The sequence below is a fragment of the Meles meles genome, chromosome 18 (assembly GCF_922984935.1).
Source record: "Meles meles chromosome 18, mMelMel3.1 paternal haplotype, whole genome shotgun sequence".
NCBI classification, from domain to species: domain Eukaryota; kingdom Metazoa; phylum Chordata; class Mammalia; order Carnivora; family Mustelidae; genus Meles; species Meles meles.
In genome coordinates this window covers 13,753,138-13,777,787 of record NC_060083.1, presented here as the reverse complement: position 1 = coordinate 13,777,787, position 24,650 = coordinate 13,753,138, and the positions used below count along the sequence as shown (strand labels likewise).

The 24,650-nt window shown below is 49.8% G+C and overlaps 1 protein-coding gene across 7 annotated transcripts in view; it reads left to right on the top strand.

Moving 5' to 3' along the window:
• The window catches only part of LOC123929077 (myosin phosphatase Rho interacting protein), a 154,217-nt gene that overhangs the window by 29,167 nt on the left and 100,400 nt on the right, over window positions 1–24,650 (top strand). For all 7 annotated transcript variants that reach the window (XM_045984312.1, XM_045984311.1, XM_045984310.1 and 4 more), the window contains exons 2-3: window positions 1,346–1,423; window positions 3,415–3,480. In XM_045984312.1, coding sequence (XP_045840268.1) covers window positions 1,346–1,423; window positions 3,415–3,480 — 144 coding nt within the window. The remainder of the gene's footprint in view (window positions 1–1,345; window positions 1,424–3,414; window positions 3,481–24,650) is intronic.

The following is a 24,650-nucleotide window of genomic DNA, read 5'->3' as shown; positions in this document are numbered from 1 at the left end:
CACTGTGATTAATGTTTTTTCCTCATACAATTTTGAGATATAATTTACATACTATAAAATTCAGCCTTTTAAAGTGTACAATTTAGTAGCTTTTAGCGTATTTACAAGGTCATTTAACCATCTCCACTTTCTATCTGTAACTGACTGTGAACAATCAATTGAGATGACTCACTACCTTCGGACCAGCCCTATCTCCGCTTTCTAATTCCAGAACATTTTCATCATCCCATAAACCCATACCTGTTAGCAGTCATTTCCCGTTTCCCATTCCCTCCATGCCCTGGCAACCACTCATCTGCTTTCTGTTTCTGCGGGTTTACCTATTGTAAGCCAAATCATAAGATATATGGTCTTTGGTGTCTGTGTTCTCTCACTTCTCTCACTTAGCATAATGCCTTCAGGGTCCGCCCATGTTGTAGATCATGCCAGTATTTCATACCTTTCTATGGCTGATAATATGCTGTTGTATGGATGTGCCACATTTTGCTTATCCTCTCATCTGTTGATGTACATTGGGATTGTTTCTATCTTTTGGCAGTTGTGAATAGTGCTGCTGTGAACACTCAGGTCCACGTTTTTATTTGAGCACCTGCGTTCAATCTTCTCAGGTGTACATACCAAGGAGTAGAATTCTGGGTTGCGTGGAATTCCATCTTTAACTCTTCGAGGAAATGCCAGACTTTTACACTGCACCATTTTATTTCCTGTGCTGTGTTTTACTTATATTACCTCATCAATCATCACATAAATCTCATGAGGTATGGATATGATTTCCATCATCCCAACCTTTCAGATGGGACAGTTGAAACCCTCACGGTTTTCAGCCCAGTGTCACATAGCCAGGAAGTCGATGACTCTTTAGCCCGTGCTAGCTGTGATCACTAAAGCAGTGTCTCTTCTCCCAGGCCCTGTTTTATACTATCAGAATGAGGGCTTTTGGCTGTGTTTGTGTGATATACGTAATACCCGGCACACAGTGGTGGGTATTCACATGGTGATTGAAAATGCCGTTGTTTCCTCATCTTCGTGCCTTGATCAGGAACTCGAGAGAGGCATCTGTGTCGTAGGAGTTCCTGTACTTTGATGTTTTTCAGAGCCCTGCTAGGTTTTATGTCCCTTTCTCCACACCAGATGCTGCAGAACACCCCCTCCTCCCCAGGAGCCTCTTACTCCCAAACATTTTCCTTGGGAGATTTGGCCTGTGGCTGGGAAATGAGATGCCTGGTGTATGCTAATCAGAGGAGACTTCTGTTTCCAGGGAGCAGTAATCTTTAACTTGACCATCGAACCTGTTCTGTCTCTGGTCCAAGCCACTGATAACCTGCCCTCTTTTTTTCTCTTCCAGGCAAAACCTATTTATGGTGGCTGGCTGCTTCTGGCTCCCGATGGGACTGACTTTGACAACCCAGTGCATCGGTCTCGGGTAAGGTCCTCAATGAATTCTTGAGGTGGGAGGGACTGAAGAGGTGCCCATCTAAGGGCAAGTCAACAGAGTAGAAGAGGGAGATAAAGAGTTGAACAATGGATCCTGGGATGGCAGGATCAGCAGGGAATCCCCATTTGGCAAACTCGTTGGTCCTACAGGAAATGTCTCCATGATACTAGTTGTGCCAGGTCCACTCTTCAAAAGGAGATGCTCTCAGATGGTGCCTCCTGTTTTCGTGAGTCAGCTTGATTGCAGAAACAGTTAAATGCAAAAGGCAGAAGAACAGGTCAGCAAACATTTGCATTGTGCTAATTAGGCTTCTGGTTCCTTCATTCCCTCCCTTCCTCATCCCATCTTTCTTCCCTCCAGTCCTGCCTGGCTAGCAGATGAGCACTAGTGAAGGGGTGATGCGCTGGAGGGCCAACTCAGTTTTTGCCGCATCTCTCCCGAGCACCAGCCCAGGGTGGGTCCCTCTGTGCACAGGTTGCTGGGAGCAGCCCAGGCTGAGCTGGAGCATTGAGATGATTAAACCAACATTGTCACTAACCAGTGGTTTGTTCCTCTACCAGGGAGCCCCTTTGGATGACTTCAGTTAAAATATCATCTTTCTTTTTTCCCACATGCTTTTTCCAGGTGCTGCTGCCCATACCCTGTAAATTGCTCCAGCTCCTCTCCCTTCCTATCCCGTTCCCTGAGAGCCTCTACCCTGCCTCTTGATCTCTTCTGTCCCTAGCCTGAATGCTGCAATCTAGGGTGGTGCCCCACAGATCTTGTATTATGTCTGGGACGTTTAGGATTACTTCTGGTGTGGGTTTTGACTTTAAAGATATTACTGTCTTTAAAGGAGCCTTGAAAATGTTTCTCAGGAAGATTCCAAGTAGCCTTTCCTGGACACCCAGCGTGGAGTCAGCTGTCTACAGGTCCTCTTTGCAAGGCTATCTGAGCGTCCTGTTCCTGCCATCCAGGCAGGAGGACAGCAGGGGTGACTATTCCAATGCCTGTGGTAACGAGGGAGCAGCGTCCTTTCCTATTCTATATTCGGATCATACAGAATTGCCATTTCCAGCTTCTGATGGGAAAAACATAATTATGAATGATATAATTCTGACCCAAAGCAAAGAGATATGATAGTTCTTGTGGCCTTATTGTCAGTGAAAGTATGAATTTTGTTGGGCTTTTTGAAATGTTGAAAATAGGTCATAGATACTCATGATGATCTTTGGGATTTGGGGACCAAGAGTCTCTTGTTCTGGATGTGTTTTCCCCCCACAGAAAGGAAAGCACATACTCTCATGGTCCCTTCTGTTCTGTTTTCAGTGCCTTTGGGCCCCTGCTGAACCCCAGTGGCCTGTCCTTTGGGTGGAGAGTAGAGGGGCACGCTTTGCTGGTCATTCACTCCTTGGACATCAGAATCATTCCCACAGGTCTCTCTCCTTTTCAGCTGTGATTTTTCTTAGCTTGCTTATCCTCAGTGAACACTGGAGCCTGGCTGTCTTTTTCCATGTCTCCCACTCCCTGTGGGTCTCAGAACAACCCTTTCATAGCAGTTTCCTCGGTTTTGTCAGAAGCGGGAAATCAGTGCCTGCCGTTCTCTGGTTATTCCATATTGTACCATACAATTCATCAAATAAATACGGACACATGTTATGTGATCACCTCTGGGCTGGGTACATGGAGAATGCAAAAAGGTGACCAGGATACCATCTCTGCTCTCCAGGAGCTTGCCAGTTAAAATAAAGCAGACATCTTGTGACATCTCAGTAACTCCTGTGGAAAAACACTGGGCGGTTTGGGTCTCTCCCCTCGCCCAGTGCCATCTCACAAATTACTGTTCTTTTGCCCTGGGTCCTTCCTTTTCTGCCATCTGCCCCAGAAATGGAAGCTGTGGAGCCTGTATTCCTTTGACATAGGCTTGTGAGCCCCGGGGACGCAGCGAGCAGAGATCGGGCCAGAGCCCGGCTAACCACCCACTCTGTGCTCCATTGCAGAAATGGCAGCGGCGGTTCTTCATCCTCTACGAGCACGGCCTCTTACGCTACGCCCTGGATGAGATGGTGAGTGTCCTGCTGCACCCACTCCCTGACTCGAGCCTCTTTGTGTCAGCGTGCGTGTCATCTGTGAGCACAGCCCTCTGTGCTCTCGCTTGGGCTTTGGGGAGCCTGCAGTCTGAAGAACCTGCAGCGTCTGGTAGAGACGGTCCTGAAAACCCAGACCTTTGGCTTGGGGCATCATTAGTGGTGCAGGTGAGAGTAACTAGTGAGGGAGGAAGACACTTCTGTTCTGGGCTGATAGGAGTCAGACTTGCCAGACCACTCCAAGTTAGAGAGAAGCAGAATAGGCTGTGGGCCTCTAGCGGCAGGTTGGGGGCTAGCCCAGGACATGTGTGGACGTAGAGCACATGCACGTCCCCATGCTGTAGTCCCAGGATTGCTTCTCTGTTCCATTGCTGTAGGGGGTCTCGCTTGTCCCCTTGGACCCTCACAGGCCTCCTGGCCACTAAGTCAGGGCATATGGCTCCTTCCTACCCTGCCATCCACCTGGTTTGCTCCCTGCTTCCTGGGATGGATGTGTACTGTTCTTGTCTCAGAGGTGAAGCTGAAAACCACCCAGGGGGAATGTTCTGTCTTTTCTTTTACTATTCATTTTGCCTCCTGAGTTTTTCTCTGAAGGAGATTGGTCTCTCCTAAGTAATCTAAAGTATGACCGAATTCCAGGCTTTTTAAAGGATTGAAGATGGAACATGTAAGCACTTTTTCCTGTTCCATTTGAGTTTGTGAGTGTGTGTGCGCATTTCTGTGGGCAGCATTTTTAATTGGGACTGTCCTAGAAAATCTAGACGTACTATGTAAAATGGGTTGACCTCATCCCATCTAGAGTTCATTGTTTTGCTACAGGAGCAAGAACAGGGTTCTGGAACCGTATGCAGAGATAACTATTGTCTCCGAGGACCTTGTAGAGTGTCGGGACACTTGGATTTTAGGGTGGTCATTACAGCTGTGTGAACAGGCCACAAGTGAGTGGGTTCTCACATGGGGGTCCTAATCTTAGTAATGTGATGCTTCTTCTATATCGTTTCTCAGATGAATTAATGGGTATGACATTTGGGTATGGAATTAATAGATGTGATACTTACTTCTATCTCAGCTGTCACCTCATTGGTTCCTTCTTAAAATCATTTTCTTCTCATTTTTCCTGTTGAATGTATTTATACAGTGTGCTAGGTAGGCCACAGCGGGTGTTTGCCATGGAAGCATCTGTAGTCCAGAGTAGATTGGAGGTGAGTACCAGTGAGGCGGTGGAATTCACTAGAAATAAGAGCAGGAGGAATGATTCACTAGGACACCCATTCCTTCAGGAAAAGGAAGCAGGCCTGGAGGCAGACCCAGCACCACCCTCTGTATTCTCCCGACTTGACCGCTGTACGAGCAGTCGGGCTTCTCCGAGCCTTGACGTTCCCCCTGTCCTCCCTGTGCCTGGCTGACTTTTTCTTGAGTCCTGCAGAGACGAATGGTAGAGAAGGAGCCACAGAGGTCATTGGGTTCCATCCAGGCTGGGCTGCACCGTGAGCCTTCCTGAAAAATAGAGTTCCCTGGACTTTTCCTTGGAGACCGATTATTCTGGTCAGGAAATCTTTCTTTAGGTCTCACTGGAGTCCAGTCCAGTCTTTGTTCCCTTCAGCTCAGTTGCATGAGCACAAAGAGAGGGTAGCTCGTGCACAAACGCAGAGTACATGCTGTGTCCCAAGAGCCGCTCCCACATAATGGGGGCTGTTGAGCTGCGAGTCCTGACACCTTGCAGTACATTGTGGTCTCCCAGCAACCTGATTGTTGGTGGGTATTATTTCATGGGCTGCTGGGGCAGAGGTGGGACTGTGCCAGCGATGTGGGAAAAGAAGCCCCAGGAAAAATGTAGACTACAGAGAGGGCATTGTGGGGGACGCCCAGAGTTGAGAGTTTTGGACCGTGGGCCACTTTCTAGCAGATGACCTTGGAGCTGAAGAGACTGACCCGGTGTGCGAGCTAGCGTTGAAATGCCCAGACTGCGGGCAGTGCAGATACACTGCGCCTCCAGGAAAGAGAGTGGCGTTATTTCTGACAGTGAAAAAAGACAGTGGCAGTTGCACTGAGATACGTTTAAAGCAACATTTCAGACCTGTAAGAGTTTTCCCCGCTGTGTTAGGATAGTCCTCTGGGGCAAGTTGCAAGGCAGCATCTGGGCTGCAGTTGAGGAGGGGCTCGGTGACAGGGGCAGTTCACTGCCAGCTGCTCAGGTCAGCATTGGCAGCTGCTGCCCTGGGCCTTACAGGTGGACTCTGGAGGGGCCTCTCCCACCCCACGGGTCTCTTTCGGGCCTTGTTCTTCACCACTCCCCAGATGAGCACAGTCTAAAGTCCTGGAGCTCCAGCCCAGAGGTCAGCTTTCCTGGTGCCTAGATTCCTGCCTCTCCCCGGCCAGCAGGGTCTTGAGACCTGGAGCGGGCGAGCTTTTCAGGCAGGCTCGTGTGTGACCTGGATGCAACCACACTGACAGTATTCTGTGAGAGAACCTGGACATGGAGCCATGGTCTGCAGCTGGGCACCACTATGCTTCCTGGGGCCATGTGGTAGTGTCTGGAGTCCTCTTTGACTCTCACAACTGTGCAGGGGAGAAGTCCAGGTGGAGGCCGGGAGTGCCATGATGCACAGGACAGGCCTCACGACAGGGAAAGATCTGGCCCCAAATGTCAACAGTGCCGAAGCTGTGAAACCCTTCATGATCTGGTCAGTGGCATATTTAATTTATTTTTTATTATTTTATTTTATTTATCTTTAAGATTTTATTTATTTATTTGACAGAGACAGTGAGAGGGAACACAAGCAGGGGGAGTGAGAGAGGGAGAAACATTCTTCCCACTGAGCAAGGAGCCTGACACAGGGCTCCATCCCAGGACCCTGGGATCATGACCAGAGCCGAAGGCAGATGCTTAACTGGCTGAGCCACCCAGGCACCCCTGGTTTTTTTTTTTTTTTTTTTTTTTTTTAGTAAAATATAAATTTGATTTGCTTTCTTTTCACCCAGATTCAAACGTGTGGAAGGACTCCCCTCTCTGTTTGCCTGGGTGTGACGGAGGTGGAGGGGTAGGGTTAGCCAGCTAGCTGGTGTGGTAAGTGCTAGACAGGGAATAGGGGTGAGTGTGTTCCCGGTGTGGAGGGGTTTCTGTGGGGTGTCCCTGCATATCAGGTGACCGAGGAGCTAGCAGATTGCTTATGTGTGTGGCTCTTACCTCGGGAGCACGTAGGTCCCTCTTACTGTGCTGTACTCAGAGCCGCGTGGTATATAATGGCCCCATCTCGGTGTCTGCAAGAGCAGCTGCTTTGGGCATCCTATACATACTGCTGATCCTCCCACTCCTGCTCCCTGCCTGTGATAGAGTAGCCCACTTTATGGCTGGGCTGTTCCCTTAACACTTAGCGTAAACGGTTTCAAATTGTTGCTTGACTTTTATACAATATTGCTATTTGTTTTCATTGGTTTCAATGTTATCTTACCAACTAGATTGTAACTTTTTTTTCCCATGTCTCCCCCCTGATAATTCTTGGTATCTCTGCATTGTCTGGCCTGGGGCTTGGGTGGCACAGATCTGATAAATATTTGTTGAGTTGAACTAACCAGCTTCGCAAGTGTGTTGCTGTAGAGTTTCTGCTCTCTGTGTAGGGAGAAGGTGAGACCTGGGGTGTTTCCTGGAGAGGGCTGAGGTGTGTTGTGTGTGGTAGCTCTCACTGGTTCCTGCAGAAGGTTCCAGAGAGCAGAGTGGGGAAGGTTGTCCTGGGCTGCCTCGGCTGGGACCCACATGGGCACAGCATTGTCAGGAGTGCCTGGGAGGAGGAGGGGGCTACAGAGCGTGGGTCAGTGGCTGCCTTGAGGGTGGCTTCGAGAGGCTTTTATGCTCAGAGACTTATGCTAGGTCTGGAGCCTTCAGTCCTAAGTCTGGCTCCAAGGGCTAACTGTTGGCCTTTCTCTTCCAGGCAGCTCTGAGATGGGGCTAACCTCTGGGAATCACTTTTCCTTTTTTGGGAAATTTCTTTCTTGATACACCCACATACCCTGTAACTGGTGGGTGTGGAAGAGAGGCAAATTTCCCAAAAAAGGAAAAGAAATTTACCAAACTGAGGTAAGGTGGGCTCAGGGCAGCCTCACAGACAAGTGGGGGCCTGAGCAGTTTGGCTGGGCCTCTGGTTTTTCCGGAGAGGACAGAGTAAGAATCTAGAAGTCTACCCTGCTCCCTCTCTCCTCTGCTGTTGTTCCTTCCTCTGGGATCTGCCCATTACTGGAGCACATTCTGCCACCTCTCTGAGCTTTCAGGGACTGATGCAAAGCCAAGGTACTGGTTTTATTATAGAGCCCAAAGGTCATTAGAAGGCTTTCTCAGAGAAGAGCAAGTCCAGAGGGGAAGCACGGCCAACTTGTAGGTGGAGCACGCTGGGCCGTGAGGCTTTTGGGGTTCTGCGCTGGGACTGGACCTGGTGAGCAGTCTGGTCTCTTGCTTTCATGTTCTCTTCCTTTTCCCTCTCGGAAGCCAGACAAAAAGATCGTCTCGGGTTTTTGTGTTTTGTTTTTATATTACAAGCTATATATAACAAAAGTTACTGTTTTAGCCTTTGTTAAGAGTATGGTTCTGTGGCCTCAAGCACCTGGACACTTGTGCGGCTGCCACCCTCAGCGGTCCGCAGAGCTCCCCATCTCAGCCTCTCTTCCCCCACTACCCACCGCCCTCGCTGCCAGCCCCTTTCTTTTTTCTTTTTTAATTTTTTTTTAAAAATTTCTTTTCAGTGTACCAGAATTCATTGTTTATGCACCACACCTAGTGCTCCATGCAATCTGTGCCCTCCATAATACCCACCACCAGGCTCCCCCAACCTCCCACCCCCCGCCCCTTCAAAACCCTCAGATTGTTTTTCATCATGGTTCGTCTTCCCCTCCAATTTCCCCCAACTCTCTTCTCTTCTCCATCTCCCCATGTCCTCCTTGTTATCCCTATGCTCCACAAATAAGTGAAACCATATGATAATTGACTCTCTCTACTTATTTCACTCAGCATAACCTCTTCCAGTCCTGTCCATGTTGATACAAAAGTTGGATATTCATCCTTTCTGATGGAGGCATAATACTCCATAGTGTATATGGACCATATCTTCTTTATCCATTCATCCATTGAAGGGCATCTTGGTTCTTGCCACAGTTTGGCCATTGCTGCTATGAACATTGGGGTACAGATGGCCCTTCTTTTCAATACATCTGTATCGTTGGGGTAAATACCCAGTAGTTGCCAGCCCCTTTCTGCTTTCTGTCGCCGTGATTCTGACGACTCTAGTTTCCTGATATCAGTGGACTTACCCAGTATTTGTCCTTCTGTGTCTGGCTTATTTCACTTAGTGTAATGTCCCCATGGCTGATCAGGTTGGAGATGTGTCAGATCTCCTTTTTTTTTCTTAAGATACGGTGGTCTAATGGTGTTGAACCCTGTCTGCTCTAAAACACACTGACCCTGGGTTTCTCCTGCGTGGAAACCATGGAGGGATTGTACCTCTGCTTCCAGGGCAAGTGCGTGGTATTAATGGTCACCTTTCACTGTGTGGGGCTTCTCTCCATTCTTTGCCTTGGGAGTCGGGACAGACCAGAGCTGTGTGACACTGTAGGGACTGCACAACCGAGGACCCTTCCCTTAGTTCACCTCCCCAGCCTTAATCAGGAAAACACTTTTAGTCCTTGTGTACAGGCCTTTTTCAGGGGCAGCCATGTGTTTGTCTGTCCCACAGAATGCACAGGTCCAGCTGGCGCAGTTACACTGGGGTGTCTCTACATGGAGAGTCTGTCTTTGTGTTGAGAGGTCAGCTCGGCGGGAACATTCTTCAGAGGATGCTGTGTGCTCACGGAGTAGGATTCTGGCTCCTTTGTCAGGGTTTGCTTCCTATTAGACAGGGTCCTGGAGATTGCTTGGATCTCAGGACCTTTACCCACTTCATTCTTGACAAATTCTGCTCCTCTGGGATCCTGTCAAAGCCCTGAGTAGTGCCCAGGTGGCCAGGCCCTGGAAGGGCTAGCACAGCTTGGCCCTATTCTCTTTAGGAACGGTCTCTGAGGTACTTTTGCTATGTCCCCTAGCGCGTTTGTTTGCAGACATTTCCCTAAGAACCTCCTGAAGGCAAGGCCCAACTTCCCACAGTTTAAGTCACCAATCCTGGGATTTTCAGGAAGCACTAATGTTTGAGAACCTCTTCTGTAAGCTCTGACTTTGTTTCTGCCTCACTTGGCGCTTTCCTAGGCAGAGGCAGGCTGATGTGTCTGATTCATCGGTAACCATTGTGGCTGTGGTGTCCCTGGCTCTTGTGTCCATGGGGTAGAAACACATGGCCACGAGGAGGACCCTCTCGTGGTGAAGCTCATAGTCTGTTGGGATCCACATGCACAAAACCATGATGTGCGTACTGTTCAAGGCAGTGGGTCATTTGGGGAGTCAGAAAAGTCTTCTAAAAGGAAAGAGAGAACATTGGCCACCTTCCTGCTTGTCACAGAGATTGGGGAGGAGCAGCCGGCTTGGCCCAGTGCTGTGTTGGCTCTTCAGGCACTATCTCTAATATGGTCCTCCTGATGTCACCATGAGAGAGATTGTTGTATCCATTTCATAGATGAAAACGCTGAGGCCCAGGGATCACTCAACTTCTGAGCAACACACTGAGATTTGTAAACAGGTGACACACCTGCTGGGAGAAAGATGGTGTCTTTTCCCCAGTGGCCTCGTCCTTCACAGTGTCTAGCGACGGCCGACTCAGCCAGCATCTGCTCCCCGCGTGTGGGCCGGCAACGGTGCGGGCCAAGGGCCAGGCTGGGCTCCCAGCATCCTGCCAACCCCTCGAGTTTGTAGCCACAGACTGGCAGCGAGAGTAGTTTCCCTTATGTGTTGAAGCTAGTCAGACGAAACTAACTTCAGGCCTACAGCCCGGGTGTACGAGCATGCTGGAGATGCGTGGAATCCGAATAGAATCCTGTGTCTGTGCTGAGAGGCCGAGATGCTTCCTCGGATGCAAGGGAAACTTCCTCTGCAAAGGGGAGGGGTGAGATGGTGAACCTGAGAAGATATTTTATGGATTCGTCTCAGGTTTTTAGATTTATTTTTAAGTCTGTCATGTGCTCAGCCTTGCTTTGGCCTTCATTTTTTTCCACACGGTTTCGGCTTCCAGGAAACAGGCAGGCCTGCTGTGTCAGGCGCTAAGAGCCTGAAGGGTGTAGGGAGAGTGTTGGTTTGGGAGTGCAGTAAATGTGGGTTTGAAGCCACTTCCTCTGTTCTGGCGACGCGGCCTTGAGCAGGGCCCTCCTCGCTGCCCGTTTTCCCTCCTTCCCCTCTTCTGCTCCGCTGTTCTTCGCTAGTCCAAAAAAGAACTCTGAACTTGGAAGTGTTTCCTTACCCAGCCCCTTGGGGAAGTTGAGAAGCCCTTAGGGGAAGCCAGTGCTGAGGCCCCGCAGACACACCGTGTTGTGCAGGGGTGTGTGGGTGCTATCATCCACAGTTGGGAGACCTCTGACTTTTAAGTGGAGCTCTGCACAGAACCTTCCTAGAAGGTATAAAATGGATGCAGTCTGGTGCCCCTTGAGTTCTAAGATGCCCCTTAGAGTATCTTTGGGCCAACCTTAAGTTATTTTGAAATGTTGAAGTGATTGAGCAGGGTATGACATAGATGAACCCAGGTGGCATTGGGAACTCTTCCCAGCTGACAGTGGAATTCTGTTGTCAGAAGGTTGGAGGGTCAGTGGCAAAGTTTACACGTGCTACGTGCCATTTTCCCTTAAATTTGATTCACTATGAGCACGAGACTTCACCCATTAGAAAGAAGCATGTGGGGCACCTGGGTGGCTCAGTCGTTAAGCATCTGCCTTATGCTCACGACATGGTCCCAGCGTCCTGGGATCGAGTCCCACATTGGGCTCCCTGCTTTGCGGGAAGCCTGCTTCTCTGTCTCCCACTCCCCCTGTTTGTGTTCCCTCTCTTGCTGTGTCTCTCTCTCTCTCTGTCAAATAAATAAAATCTTAAAAAAATAAAAATAAAGGAAAGAGAAAGAAGCACGTAGATACAGGGACATTTTCTTTGTGTCTCTCTGGGACCTTCAGTATAGACATTGTTCTCTGGAATTGGGACCAAACTTTAAGACCCTCCCCTCCTCTCCTTTTAAAGTAAGTCAGGGAGGAGCTTGGGGACATGGGCTGGTTCAGACATTTGAGCCTGGCATTATTACAAAGTACAGCATTCTGCCTCTGGTAGCTTTTCCTTGTCATTTCTTGTCATTTACAACTCTGTATGCCGGCCCAAGTGACACGTCTCACACATGAAACAGTTGGGGCATGGAAGCCAGCAGTGGTGAACCATGGTGTTGTTTGGATGGAGAACAGAGCAGACTGTTGTAGCACAGGGCTTTCCAGAGGTGACCTTGTCCAGACCTCCGTTTTATGGGTGGGGAAACCCAGTGCAGGGGGCTAGCAGTCTGACCGTGGGGGCTCAACCGCTAGGTGTGGGCTAAGCAGCCAGGTTCTCTGATTGCCAGGTCCTGATCTGCAGTCTGTGGGCTGCCCTTCAGGGAGTGGAGTAGGTGGGGAGGGAAGGGCCGTTTTATGTATAGGGGCCCGAGAAGGGGGTGGTGGGAATGTTTAATGCCTCCAGAGTTAGAATCTGAGCCCTGTAGAGGAAAGAATTAGAGGACCTGCAGGGATGAGTGGGGAGAGGGGGTGAGGTGGACGGGAACAAATAAATACTTGCGAGGTGTGGTAGGGCATTTCTGCAGGTAACCCTGAATCCTTCACAAGGACCAAGAAAAGATACCGGTGCCATGCCCACGTGGGCCCAGGTTAGCTGGGCCGCCCCTTCCTAGGACACTTAGGCTATGTGGGTCTCCCTCTGTAGGACAGCGAGCAGCTCAGGACAGAGGCTGCTATTTGCCTGCACACATGGGACATTAAGTAACGTGCCCAGGTGTGAGCGATGCTGACTGGGTGGTGAGTGGGTCTACTGTCCCCTTAGCTCTGGTGCTAGAATCTTTGCTGTAAACATTTTAAGAAGACCTCCTACTGAGGACCCAAGTTCTTTGCCTTTCACTCAACTGAGAAATTGGCCACCTCATGTTGCCCAGTGAGTGCCTTTCCATCTCACTGGGACTGTCTGGTGTGCTTACCTTCCTTCCTAGTTACATAAAAGGTGAGTCAGGGATGGCAAAGTAGTCATCAGCTGCCTGCCTGTATCCAGCATCCGTGAGGCATAGTGAGGTACCCACGTTCTACGTCTGCCTCCCCCGGTGTGCCTGCAGATACTGAGTGGAGAGGCTTGTGGAGGTCGTGAGGAGGAGGAGGCTAACAGAGGAAGCTGAGGACAGTTTTATGTCCTCTTGTCCACTTGGGTGCCATTTGCCCAGCCCTTTGCGACTACATGGCTCTGTAGTGGCAGGAGGAGGTGATGGGGGCGGTTGGAGCAGCTGTTCTGCTGAGCCTGGTGGAGGGATTTCTGTGGCCCTCGCTCTGCACTGGGATCGCAGCCTAGGATGGGCTGTGATTGGCACCCGTTTTGGAGATCTTCAGGCCTGGGGGTGGACTTCTCTGTAGCAGCTGCGGCCCGTCTGCTGGGGGAGTCTTTGATAGTGGGCTGGGTGGCTCCCTCCTGCAGAGACAGAAATGACTTCGGGTATTAGGAAAGCGAACAGCTTGCAGTAATTGGTTAGGAAACCAATTAAGTAGCAGCAGAGAAAAAACTGTCGGAAAAGAGTCATTTTATAGGAGTTAGCAACAGAAAATATTTGGGGTTGAAAAAACAAAGCCAAGCAAGTGGTATTAGTATGTTTACATGTGTACATGTGACGCGCAATCACACATGCGCAGGCGGGGCTGGGTAGCACACAGCCAGGCCACAGAATCCTCCAGGGGTACAGTCCCTGCATCCTGACCTCCTGGGCCCTCACACCGGCACCCCCCAGGAGCCCACTGCATAGGTGTCCGCTGTACCCGCTCTCCCGGCCTGAGTCTGTTGCTTTGGACTTCCCTGGGAAGTGGGCAACGCTAGCCATCTGATAAGCCAAGCCACTTAAGGTGTTTATTGTGGGTAGGCAGCTTAATACGGTTGCGGCTTAATCTCTCCCGCCTTCCCTTCTCTCCACAAAACACTTTTTCAGAAGCACCTTTTCTTTGGCAGGGAAGGGCAGGGCATGTTCTTTTTGGTGAGAGAACTTTGAAGCCAGGGAGTGATTCCATTGGTAAAATGGCAGGAATGATGGTAGGCAGGTGGGTTTGTTAAAGTAGGGGGATCCTTCACAAGGTCTGGTTCAGGCCATGTGCATGCGTGTCGAAGAGTCACTCACAAGTGTCTGTTGGCTGCCTGGAGTAGTCAGAAGTGAACTCCAAGGCGGCTTCGTTCTGGGGAGAGGGCACTGATAGTAATGCCCGACAGGGTCGGTGTTATTGGTTGCCTGCAGCTGCCAGCCAGTCACCACTAACCTGGTGGCTGAAAAATGACCAGAGAAATGTGTTCTCTGACTGTCCTGGAGGTCAGGAGTCCAGAGTCAGTCACTTTGGGCAGAGCTGGTTCCTTCTGGAGGTTCCAGGAAAGAACCCGTGTCCTTGCCTGTCTAGATTCCAGGGGCTGCCCCCACTCCTCGGCTTGTGACCCCTTCCTCACGTCACTGCTACTCTTTTTTGTTGTCACCTCTCCTACTTCTTTTCTTCTAAGACACTTGTGATGACTTTGATAAGTCACCAGATAAGTGATTCCTCTCCTGTCTCAAGACCCTCTCCTTAATCACACCTGTAGAGTCCCTTTTGCCCTCTGAGGTCACAGGCACAGGGTCCGGAGATTGGAACATGGATATCTTTAGGGGCCATTATTTAGCCCGCACAGAGGTTATGAAAAGGGGAGCTGAGGCAAAGTGTTCTGGAAACAGAGGAGGGTGAGCTGAGTCTACCTGGAAGGTTTCACAGAAGAAATGAGCTGGGCCAGGTCTGCACGGCTAAGTGTCATTGCCCAGCCAAGTCTGGGAGATGGTGGGGAGGGCTGCCCACTTTCTCGGCAGAAGTTGGACTTCCAAGTGACTAGGGGTGTGGCTGCCTCCCCTTCACATTGTTTTCCTGCCCATTCTCTCCCCAGCTCTGGTGTGGGGCAGGCGGAGCAGTGGTCTTGACACAGAGGCACTAGGAATGGAAGAAGACAAAGGCGGGACATGGAGGAGCGAAGCAAAAAGATGGGGCCAGCAGAGATTGTTGCTGGTGGCACGGACCCCACCTAGTGTTGCATGTCTGTGTTTTCAGAGTGAGTCAGTCATGGAATGGCCGTGTAGGGAAATGGCCCAAAAGGACCAGCCCTTATCCAGGGCAGGCTGATAAAGAAGTGGTTTTGCCCAGGTCATGGCAGCATAGAGACTGCATTGCCGATCTCTCACAGTTGCTCTGACTAAAGTCACCTCCTTGAGAAGAGCTCCTCAAAGCAGAAGGGGCTGCGGACAGCACAGCCGGCTGTCCTTTTCATCAGGCCAACCTGCAGGGAGGGGCGAGGGAGGGACGAATCTCCACTGTGTCCTAGAGGAGTCTGTCTTCCTGTGGGGGAGCCTGGTTTTGTTTACATCCCGTGAGTGTGGGGTTGCTTGCCAAGCCCATGGGACACTACGGTGCAGGAAGATGCGGGTGGAGGAGGACCGGTACTCCCCAAAGGCCGTGGAGGCTTTGAAGGACTTCGTATAGTCCCACTTGTGACCCGCTTACAGCCACATGGGAGCCCCCTGCTCTTAGAACAGATGAGAAGGGTCTTGAACATGATTCCAAGGCTGGGATGCCAGCCCAGCTTCTACTTTACCTGCTCTTTGTCTCTTGTCAGGTAACCTTCCCTTTGGACTTCCGTGTCTTTGGATGGGAGGGAGATGGATGGGCTGCCCTTCGAAGTCTAATATGAATGATTCACTTTAGATCCCTTGAACCTGCTGGTGAGGGTTGTAACCTGTTTCCTCCTCAGTCAGTGAGGATATGGTGGCCTGACCATGCTCAGCAGTGCCCAGACCCCCGCTGGAAATCAGTGTGTGCAGGTGCTTACCAGTGGCCCCAGGCTGCTGATCCAAGGCCATGGTGGCTGTCACTGTGGCAGGAGCCTGAGGCTCACTGTCTTCAGGTAGCCATGTACATTTTTTTTTTTCTCTTTTGGAACCAGCTAGCCTCTGTGATAAATGCAGAGGTGAAAAATCATATACCACAGTGCTAACTGTTCTCACTGGGTTCACACTGAATCCTTAACATGGTCCGTGGAGAGAGCAGTAACTTGCCAAAGGGTCAGCTTTTCCCCCGGCAGAGCTGGGCTGCTTGTATCCAGTCATGGGTCAAAGGCCTGGTCAGGGAGCTGCTCTGGCTCAGTTCCCATAACTAAGTTGAGGCCCAGGCACCCTTACTGACTCCGGGATTCCAGAGCTTTGCCTGGTTAATGTTTGCAGAGTTCTGGTATGGCAGATACCAGATGATAGCAGAAGCTTTACACCTTTGTGGTGTGACTGGTATTAAAGCTGTTGGATTGCTAACACCTGTTGGCACCTAGTGCTCCTACGTACCCAGCTGGCACAGGGAAGTCACAGGGGCTGTAAAGGGCTAGGCCACCTCTTTTCCTCGTTCCCCTAAGGCAGCTAATGTCTGGAGAATCCACTGAGGTGGGGTGAGGTTTACTTAGGCCTGGGTGTGGAGGGTGTGCCTGGCCCTGACTTCTATTCTAGTGTGTTCTCAGGAGACCTAACCGCATGGCCACATATTCTGGTCCCAGAGAGGCACAGGGCTGCCATGGCTGCATCTGAAGGGACCAGGGGAATGTGGATGTAGTGTGGTGTTGGGAGGGTCCTTGGAGATGTCCTGGAGTTTAGCCCTCACCTCTGACAGATGAGAATGAAAGCCAGAGGGGAGAAGGGGTCTCTGCGGTCACCCATCAGGAGGTTTCAGGGACGCATCTCTGCCTCCATGCCGTGGTACTCACTGCCTGGAGTTGGGATTGTGTGGGAGCGGGGCCGTGTCCTCAATGATCTGTGAGCTACCGAGAAACAGACACGCTTCCTTATTTTCTGTACCAGCAGAGCCCCATGTCTGTGGGAAGTGCCCAGTGATTGTGGCAGGAATTGAACTGCCTCTTCCAGGGTCATGCAGGTGTTTGGCACAGCACCATGCTGGACAGCCAACCTTGTCCAGGGCCTTCTTCACTGCGCCATGGTGCTCACAGTCCTTCCCCCTGCACCACCTGGCCTCGGAAGGCGGCAGCCCCTGAGACTTCCACCTTTGGGAAGTTGAGGATATGAAGATGGGGCATTGAGAGGCTGGCGGTGTGATGGACCTGGGCTTTGCATAGAAGAGTGGCAGCTTGTGTGAGAGAACATACCAGGTTTCTTCTATTTCAGGGACCTCCATTCCAAGACAGAGGAGAGAACACAATCCATGCTCCAGTGAGGAAAGGTTAGGAAAATAGTCAGCCCAGCCCAAGTATGCCCGGGCCTGGTTTCTACATCAACACTGACACTGGGGAGAGCCAAGTACAATCAGAGTATCATTGTAAGTGGAGTTTGACTATCGTTTGGGGGCGTATGGTAGCCTGTGCTGGGAGACAACAGCCGGGCTGGGCTTCCAAACACAGCCCTTAGCCAGAATAACACGAACATCTCTTCCGCTCCCGCCTGGTGTACACCTCTCTTGCTCTCTCTTGGTCTCCCTCCCTCGCTCTCTCACACTCTCTCAGGTTGCCCATAATAATATCTCATTGCTTTCTCCCAAAATGTCCTCCAAGGCGTCCTCTGTCCTTCTTCTGAGGGTAGGCAGTGTCACAGTGCAGGGTGTGGCACACGTGCACAGACACCGTATCCAGCTAAACCTGTGTTGTCTGTGTAGCCAGACTTGACTTCCTCTGCTTCATATGCTGAGGCTTGTTACAGTCATGTGGAAAGCTCATGGTACATGATCAGGAAAAGGGTAAGTGCTAAGAATCCAGGTCAGATACACAACAGCTGTCACCTGCTTGACACGAACTGCAGCTTGGTCTCAAACACTGGCTTCAGAAAGGAGCATGTTTCTAACCCCATGTCGTCTCTCTGTGCTTGCCAGAGAGTTGGGGATGGAGGGGCCAGAACGTGGCTGGTGGGAATTCTCAAAGGTTCCCTACATGTTCCTGTCTTTTTCTTCGTTTGCTTGCCTTGGCCCACTGGATCAGATCACTGTGCCCAGCTTCCTAACTGCCTTTCTGTTGCTGAAATGAACTCAAGTCCTGCCTTTCTGAGGTAGGAAAAGAGGAGTGAGCATTTCCTCATAGGGCCACTCAGCCCTATCTTTCTTTCTTCATAGGCCCTGCAGGGAAAGACAAAACTCACATAGGTGGTGTTGATGGACATCAGGAGGTCCTCTTTGGATGGAACTCCTCGTCCTACCGCTTTGGGCCTCTGCGGAGGCAAGGGGAGCAATGCCTGCCAGGCCAGTCGCGGGGAGGGTATGGTGGCAGCTGCTACGACTGCCCAGAGGAACAGGAATGCCCAGTTATCTGTGGAAAGGAGTGGACATGGAAGCACGTATCTCTTCCATTTGTTCACTCGTCCATTCACTCACCACTGCAGAGGTCACAGGTGTTTGTTCGGAAGGGACGCTGTAAGGGTGGCCGGTGCAGCGATTTGACGGATGGAAGAGGGGAGAGGTCTTCTGTACTGAACTTTAGTTTTTTAACTTAACAGCATATGTGAACTTCTGATAGCTTGGTACTGATTTTGGCCATGCTGTTTTCCCCTGTGTATTGTTAGCCTTTTCCCATCTGGGAGAAAAGCATTAGCCTAGAACATATCCCGTTATTTGCCTTAAACTTTATATGAAACCCCAAATCAAGCATCGAAACTGTTAACAGCCTGAGAAATGACCTTTCCATAACTCCTGTGGGCAGCACATGGGCTCCGCGCCAGCTGATGCCTTATTTGAGGTCTTCACCTCAGGAGGAGTGGTCTTTTATTTCCGATGGCCTTGCCCAATGACAAAATAATATATGAACACACCCTAAAGAGAAGCTGCAGCCAGAGCTGACTGTGTGCGCCGAGTGACCTGGGGGTCAGTCTTCCAGACCCAAGGAGGTTGTCTTCTTGTGGGTGTGAGAACAAGGCCGTGTATCGGAGGGTTCTGTATTCGTTTCCTATAGTTCAGTGTTTACCTTGGGATTTTACTGTGTTCTCTGATAGACCTGGAAGCTGGAAATTGGCCAGACAGGAGTTTTGAAGGCATCATGGGACCTTTAATTTTTTTTTCAAAATAATATAAGTACGTAGTTTAAAAAGTCAGATACATAACCAGAATATAGGAGCACACTGCTCTGTTCCATTCCTCCTTACCCTTGGGCCTTTTTGAAGAGGAGGCCGTTTCTCATTCTTAGAACTAGAGAATTCTAGTGCTTCCCTCTCTGTTTGTAATATGTTTATACTGCTGTTTCTTGAGTTCTTTAAGGTAGTATCTCTTACCTGTGTATGCCATAAGATAGGATTTAGTTGTCTCACCTGCATGGCCTTGCCCCCCCCCCCACACACACGTACATGTGTGCAGGCACATGTACACTTTCCTGCCTTCTCTCATCCTTCCTGCGTCCTACTGCAGAGTTATATTAAATTAAATATTAGGGTTACATTAGCAGTGTAAAATATGACAGTGTGAAAAGCATGCACACACTCAAGCCATGTAGTAAACTATGATTATTTTCTTACATTTGGGTTCTCTTGCTGTTAATAATTGCCTTCTCCCCCCTTCATTTCATTGTCTATGTAACCTTGGTTGAACCCTAAACATTCTGACAGAAGTGTAAAATTCCTCTTGATGTGGGCAAGTACCTGATGCAATGATTCTTTTCTTTTTCTCTTTCTTCCCTGGTAGCATCCCACATGGAGCTGTCTATCCTCTTGTTCCAATTTGGACTGGCTCTTCTCCAGGCCTACTACGTAGCTCTTGACCAGCGACTTGTTTCCATCATCCCGGGAATTCCCTTCTTCCTCCTCCTGAGTTTCTTAGTTCCATCTCTTTTGTTTAATTCTCTGTTTTGGTTGAAGCCTTTTGAGTTTGGAGATCCATGCCTTTCCGACCCACACTGTTTGTTGATTGATAGCTGGCCTGGCTGTAGGTTGTTAGGCGGGAAGTAATCTTCCCTTGGAATTTTGAAGGCGCTGTTCTCCGTCTGTGACTTCCAGCGTTGCTCTTGAGAAGCTCGTGCTCTTGAGAAGCTCGTGTACAAAGGATCGGATTCCTGATCTTTTGTAAACAGAAGAATTTTCTCCTTGAAAACCTCGAGGAGTTTGTTATCCCTTGAGTTCTAAAATTTCATGAAGATATACCTTAGTGTGGATCTTCTCTCTTTCATTGAGCCAGAAGTCTGTGTACCTTTCAACACAGAAAGTTCTGTCTTTCTGGTCCAGAAAGTTGTTTTGTATTTTTTTTTTTTCTGGTGATTTCGTTTGTTTCATTTTCCTTGGTCTTTGCCTCTAGAACTTCTAATACGTAGCTGTTGGTTCTTTTGGACAGAGTCTCCGGTCTTGCTGTTTTCTTGCGTTGGTTTATCATGCCCGAGATTGCACTCACCTTGCCTTATACCCTTTTATTTCTTATTCCAGCTATCCCATTTTCTTATTTTCATTCTGATTCTTGTCCCAGCTATCATATTTTTGGTTTCTTAGGGCTCGTTTTTTTGTTCTCTGTGCCTTTTTATAGCACCTTATTCATGTTGCATGGAGGCAGTGCTTTCTTTTATAACTTGTTATTTTGAAGTGCCATTCTGTATATGGTCTGACTCCCTTTCTGCCCCTGTTTTGGTTTTGGGCACTCTCAAATGAGTAGTCACCCCTGGCTGTACATTTGTATTTAAGAATAAGAGTGTGCCTGTGTGAATGTATGCGGGGGTGACTGGCCGGCTTCACCCTATAGGGACAGTCAGGCAGGAAACTGACAACTTCAGGGGGATCCTCAAATGTCCCCACATATAAATTCTCTCATCTCAGTCGATGTCAGCTTTAGGAGGTCTTTCTCTTGGCCTTGTCAGATTCCCCAGGTACAGTCCTCATCTCCAGTGTAGGGAGACCTGTGGGTTGCAGAAGGACTTTCACACCCTTTCCTTCCCCGCAGTGGTGCCTCCTACAGGGTCCAGAGCCCTTCCAGAGAGTACCCTCTGGTTACTGCTGGTGGGAGATGGCCCTTGGCCTGGCCACTTCTTGCACAGGCACTGACCAGTCCTCTTCTCAGCCTCACCTCCTTGGTCACAGATGTCTGTGGCCTCTAGGCCCTGAACTTGCTGGTGTTAAGGGCAGTGTGGGCCAGAAGCTTCCTCTGCTCGACCTAGTCACTCTCCGTGTACGCAGCCACTTCCTATGTTCCAGCGTTTAAATGATAGCCCACATCTGCTGCTGTCTCTTTTCTAGTGTTTCGTCCTTGAGAGTTTATACCTTTTACAGATTCTTTTGTGGTCATTTTTATTAGGGTTTTAGCAGGACCTTGAACACACTGGTGTGTTCAGTTAGCTATCTTTAACTGGAAGCCCCCCTCATGCATTTCAGGAAGACCGAGGGCGTGTGCTGGTTTCCCCTGTTGGCAAGTCATTCCTGCCTTCCACACCCCTCTGTTTCTGTGCTACTGTTCCCTGGTGTTCTCTGTCCTTGTTTTGTCCTGTGTGGGTCATATTGTTGCCCTGGGTCTGTATGGCTGTTTCTGTGTACTGGGCGGGTGGTGGTGGGGTTCTGTGCTTGTGTTTGAGAGCAAATGCACACATGCCTGCCAGGGGGTATAGTGTATGTGCCTTTGTCCCCTGAATTGAATATGCTGTCTGTGATTTGCCTCAACACCTTGTATAAGGAAGAAATACTTTCATAAATAGTTGAAATTCCAGATTCTTTTGGTTGGAAAACCAAGGGTTAATGATGACTGCTAGTGCAGAGGAGTTGAAGGGAGACGTTTATCTAATCTTCCCTCTGCTGAATAAGGCCCTTTACTGATCAGGACCGTCACCTACTTACACCAACAATAAGACCCTTGTCACAGAGGAGGCAGGTTCTGCAACTGATACTCTGCCTGCCTTGAGAAATGCCATCAGGGAGACCTGGGGCTCGGGCCCATCCTTACCCCAAGATCACATAGCATTGTTGAATTTTCCTTTTCCCTACACCAAATGTTTTCCCAGTGACTCTCTCCCTGGGACCTTTGGAAACCAGGAGAGAGGTTGAATTCATTCATTGACTTATTGCTTCTTTGTTGCATGCCATGGACAGGCTGGGAGTTGTGAAAATAAAGGTGAAGAAGGCCTGCCCTCCAGGGTCGCATAGTCTCTGGTTAGGAAAAGAGAAGCATCGGCCTTCATGGGGAGCATCAGGGCAGATAGAGATGCGCACATCCTGGCCAGGCACGGGAGCCAGTCTGATGAGCTGTGGGACTCCTTGGAAAAGAACACTTCGGGAATAATCTGGAGGTAGAGGTGGGAAGGTGCTTCTAGGGAGAGGGAGTGATCAGTACAGAAGGTAGGATTGGTCAAAGCACACAGACAGTGGTAGGAGATGGGGCTAAAAAAACCCAGTGACAAAAAACAAACAAACAAAACCCAGTGACGTCCCCCCTGCCCCTGCCAGAAACGAAATATGTTCATGGTGAAAAATGTGGGAGACACAAAAAAGGCATGCGAAAAGCAAATTGCCCATTAAATCTTATTACCCAGAGATAAAAATCTGTTAATCATGGTTTGTGTATCTTCTTAGTGTAGTTTTATATGTAAACTTTGAAGCAAAGTCTTTAATACATACTGTTCCATCAGCTGGCTGTATTGGCTTCATTCTATACTTTTGGACATTCATGTTGTTTTCAGAGTTTTTTCTTTTTCTTTATTTAATATGATGCTTCAGGAAACATTCCCAGAGGAATAGGCTGGATCACACTCCAGAAAGCCTGGATTTCCTCAGCACCAGGAGGATGTCCTCATTGCTCACCTTCTTCACATTTCTCTTTTCAACGTGTCTTACACCCAGATTTTGTTTGGGTTCCAGAGGTTGTAGGGTGATGCTGAGTGAGGCACCCCACAGTTAAGACCAAATTTGTGGTCTTAGTTCTGAGTTAGCCTGACTCACTAGAAGCCTGCAGATCATTGAAAAATGTTATTCTAGATCCCATTTTATTCTTCCACTGTCAAACCAGAACTAATAGCAAAGGGAGCTGGGGACTGACCTCTCAAAATGCCCGTCCCCCCGGCCCTGCCCCGTACTTCTGAGAACTAGGGGGCTGGGAGCAGGCAGGTGAGGGGTGGCCCTGCTTGGGGCCTGGCACCCCCCACTCTCCCTCAGTGCTACCAGCACTGCTGTGAAGTGTCCACAGTGGCCCAGATGTTAGTAGCGCAGAGAGTGAAGTGGCTTCCAGGGGTCTTAGCCCTGCTGATTTCTCCTTTTTCCTGGAGTCCGATGTTGCCCCTGCCATGCTCTGCCTCCTCCAGGCCCCTTCCTCTCCACTACCCATTTGCCTTTCAGAACTGGGATCAGAACAAAATTGTTTCCGGCCCCAGAAAGGGCTTGCTTAATTCCCATGTCTCTAAAAATATCTGTGAGACTCTGCCCGCCCAGTCTCCGCCCTATAGAATCTCCTCCTTTCTCTCCCCACCCCTCAACTTGGGGGAAGAAATAAGATCTCCCTCTCATTGCTCTTTCCAGGCTCAGAATGGAATAAATAAGAAACGCTGTTTCTACAGTTAAAAGGGGAAAACTGCCTTTGTTTGGTCTGGAGAGCTGCCACCGTGCCTGGGTCCAGGTCCACATTCGGAGGGTCCTGCCTCCTGCTTGGGGAAGGGAGTCAAGGAGGAAGAGAGAACGGGACCTGAGTGAGGAGCCTCACTCCCTTCTGTGTGTGGGGTGGCAGAAGGAGGCCAGGCCCTCCTCTGGTAGGCAGGCAGTAAGAAGTGAGTCTCGGTGTGGGAATGAAGCCGGGCTCCCAGGCCCCTGGCTCCGCCTGGTCAGCACAGACCCAAAAGGAGTCTGTGGGAAGCCTCCAACCTCAGAAGCTGCCTGAGGCTCCCGGAGCTTTCTCAGGCATTCCTGGATTGGGACAGAGCCTCAGACCCCTCCCCCGCCCCACCCCCCAAACCTTGGATGCCTGCCTAATTGAGGCTTTATTTATTTCCACATTTTCCCAGCTCTGTATGAAGAGACAAGCAAGTGGGTGAGGCCTACAGAAACTCTAAGAGCATGGGGCAGGGGGTAAGAGGGTGGCTAGGGGCAGAGGAATACTCAAGGGTCCGCTTCCTTCATCCTGGAGGGACTGTGGAGGGGGAAGGCACAGGGAGGGGGAACTAGGACAGAGGAGCTGCCAAGTGAGGCTGTTGTGGGAAGAATTTCTTTTTCCCCCCACTCAGACCCAAAAATAGCCATGTCAAAGGCACAAGTCTTGTAAACGGGGAGCCAGCTGAAAACCATTTGCTTCTCAGCCCTCCTCCCTCTTCCTCAGCTCTTCCTCGCCGGGCCCCTTCATTCTAAGCTCTCACCCAGTTGTGGAAGAACTGGGCCACCCAGTACGGCACCCTCACTGGTTCCATCAGGGAACTCCCAAGTGTAACCGACTCACACCTAGGCACACTCACAGGTGGTCATATCCTAATGTCATTTACCTTTTTTAATAATTGAATTTTCCGGGGCGCCTGGGTGGCTCAGTGGGTTAAAGCCTCTGCCTTCGGCTCAGGTCATGATCCCAGGGTCCTGGGATCGAGCCCCATATCGGGCTCTCTGCTCAGTAGGGAGCCTGCTTCCCTCCTCTCTCTCTCTGCCTGCTCTCTGCCTACTTGTGATCTCTCTCTGTCAAATAAATCTCTGTCAAATCTCTGTCAAAAAATAAAAAAAAAATAAAAAATAATTGAATTTTCCCATTCGGATTTCTTTTTTTTTTTTTTTTTAAAGATTTTATTTATTTATTTGACAGATAGAGATCACAAGCCGGGAGAGAGGCAGGCAGAGAGAGAGAGAGAAGGAAGCAGGCTCCCCGCCAAGCAGAGAGCCCGATGCGGGGCTCGATCCCAGGACCCTGGGATCACGACCTGAGCAAAAGGCAGAGGCTTTAACCCACTGAGCCACCCAGGCGCCCCTCCCATTCGGATTTCTTAAAGGGAAGCAGATCTATGGCTAAAATGTCCACAATAAAAAATAACATGAAGACGGTATTCGCATCTTGAAACAGGAGGGATG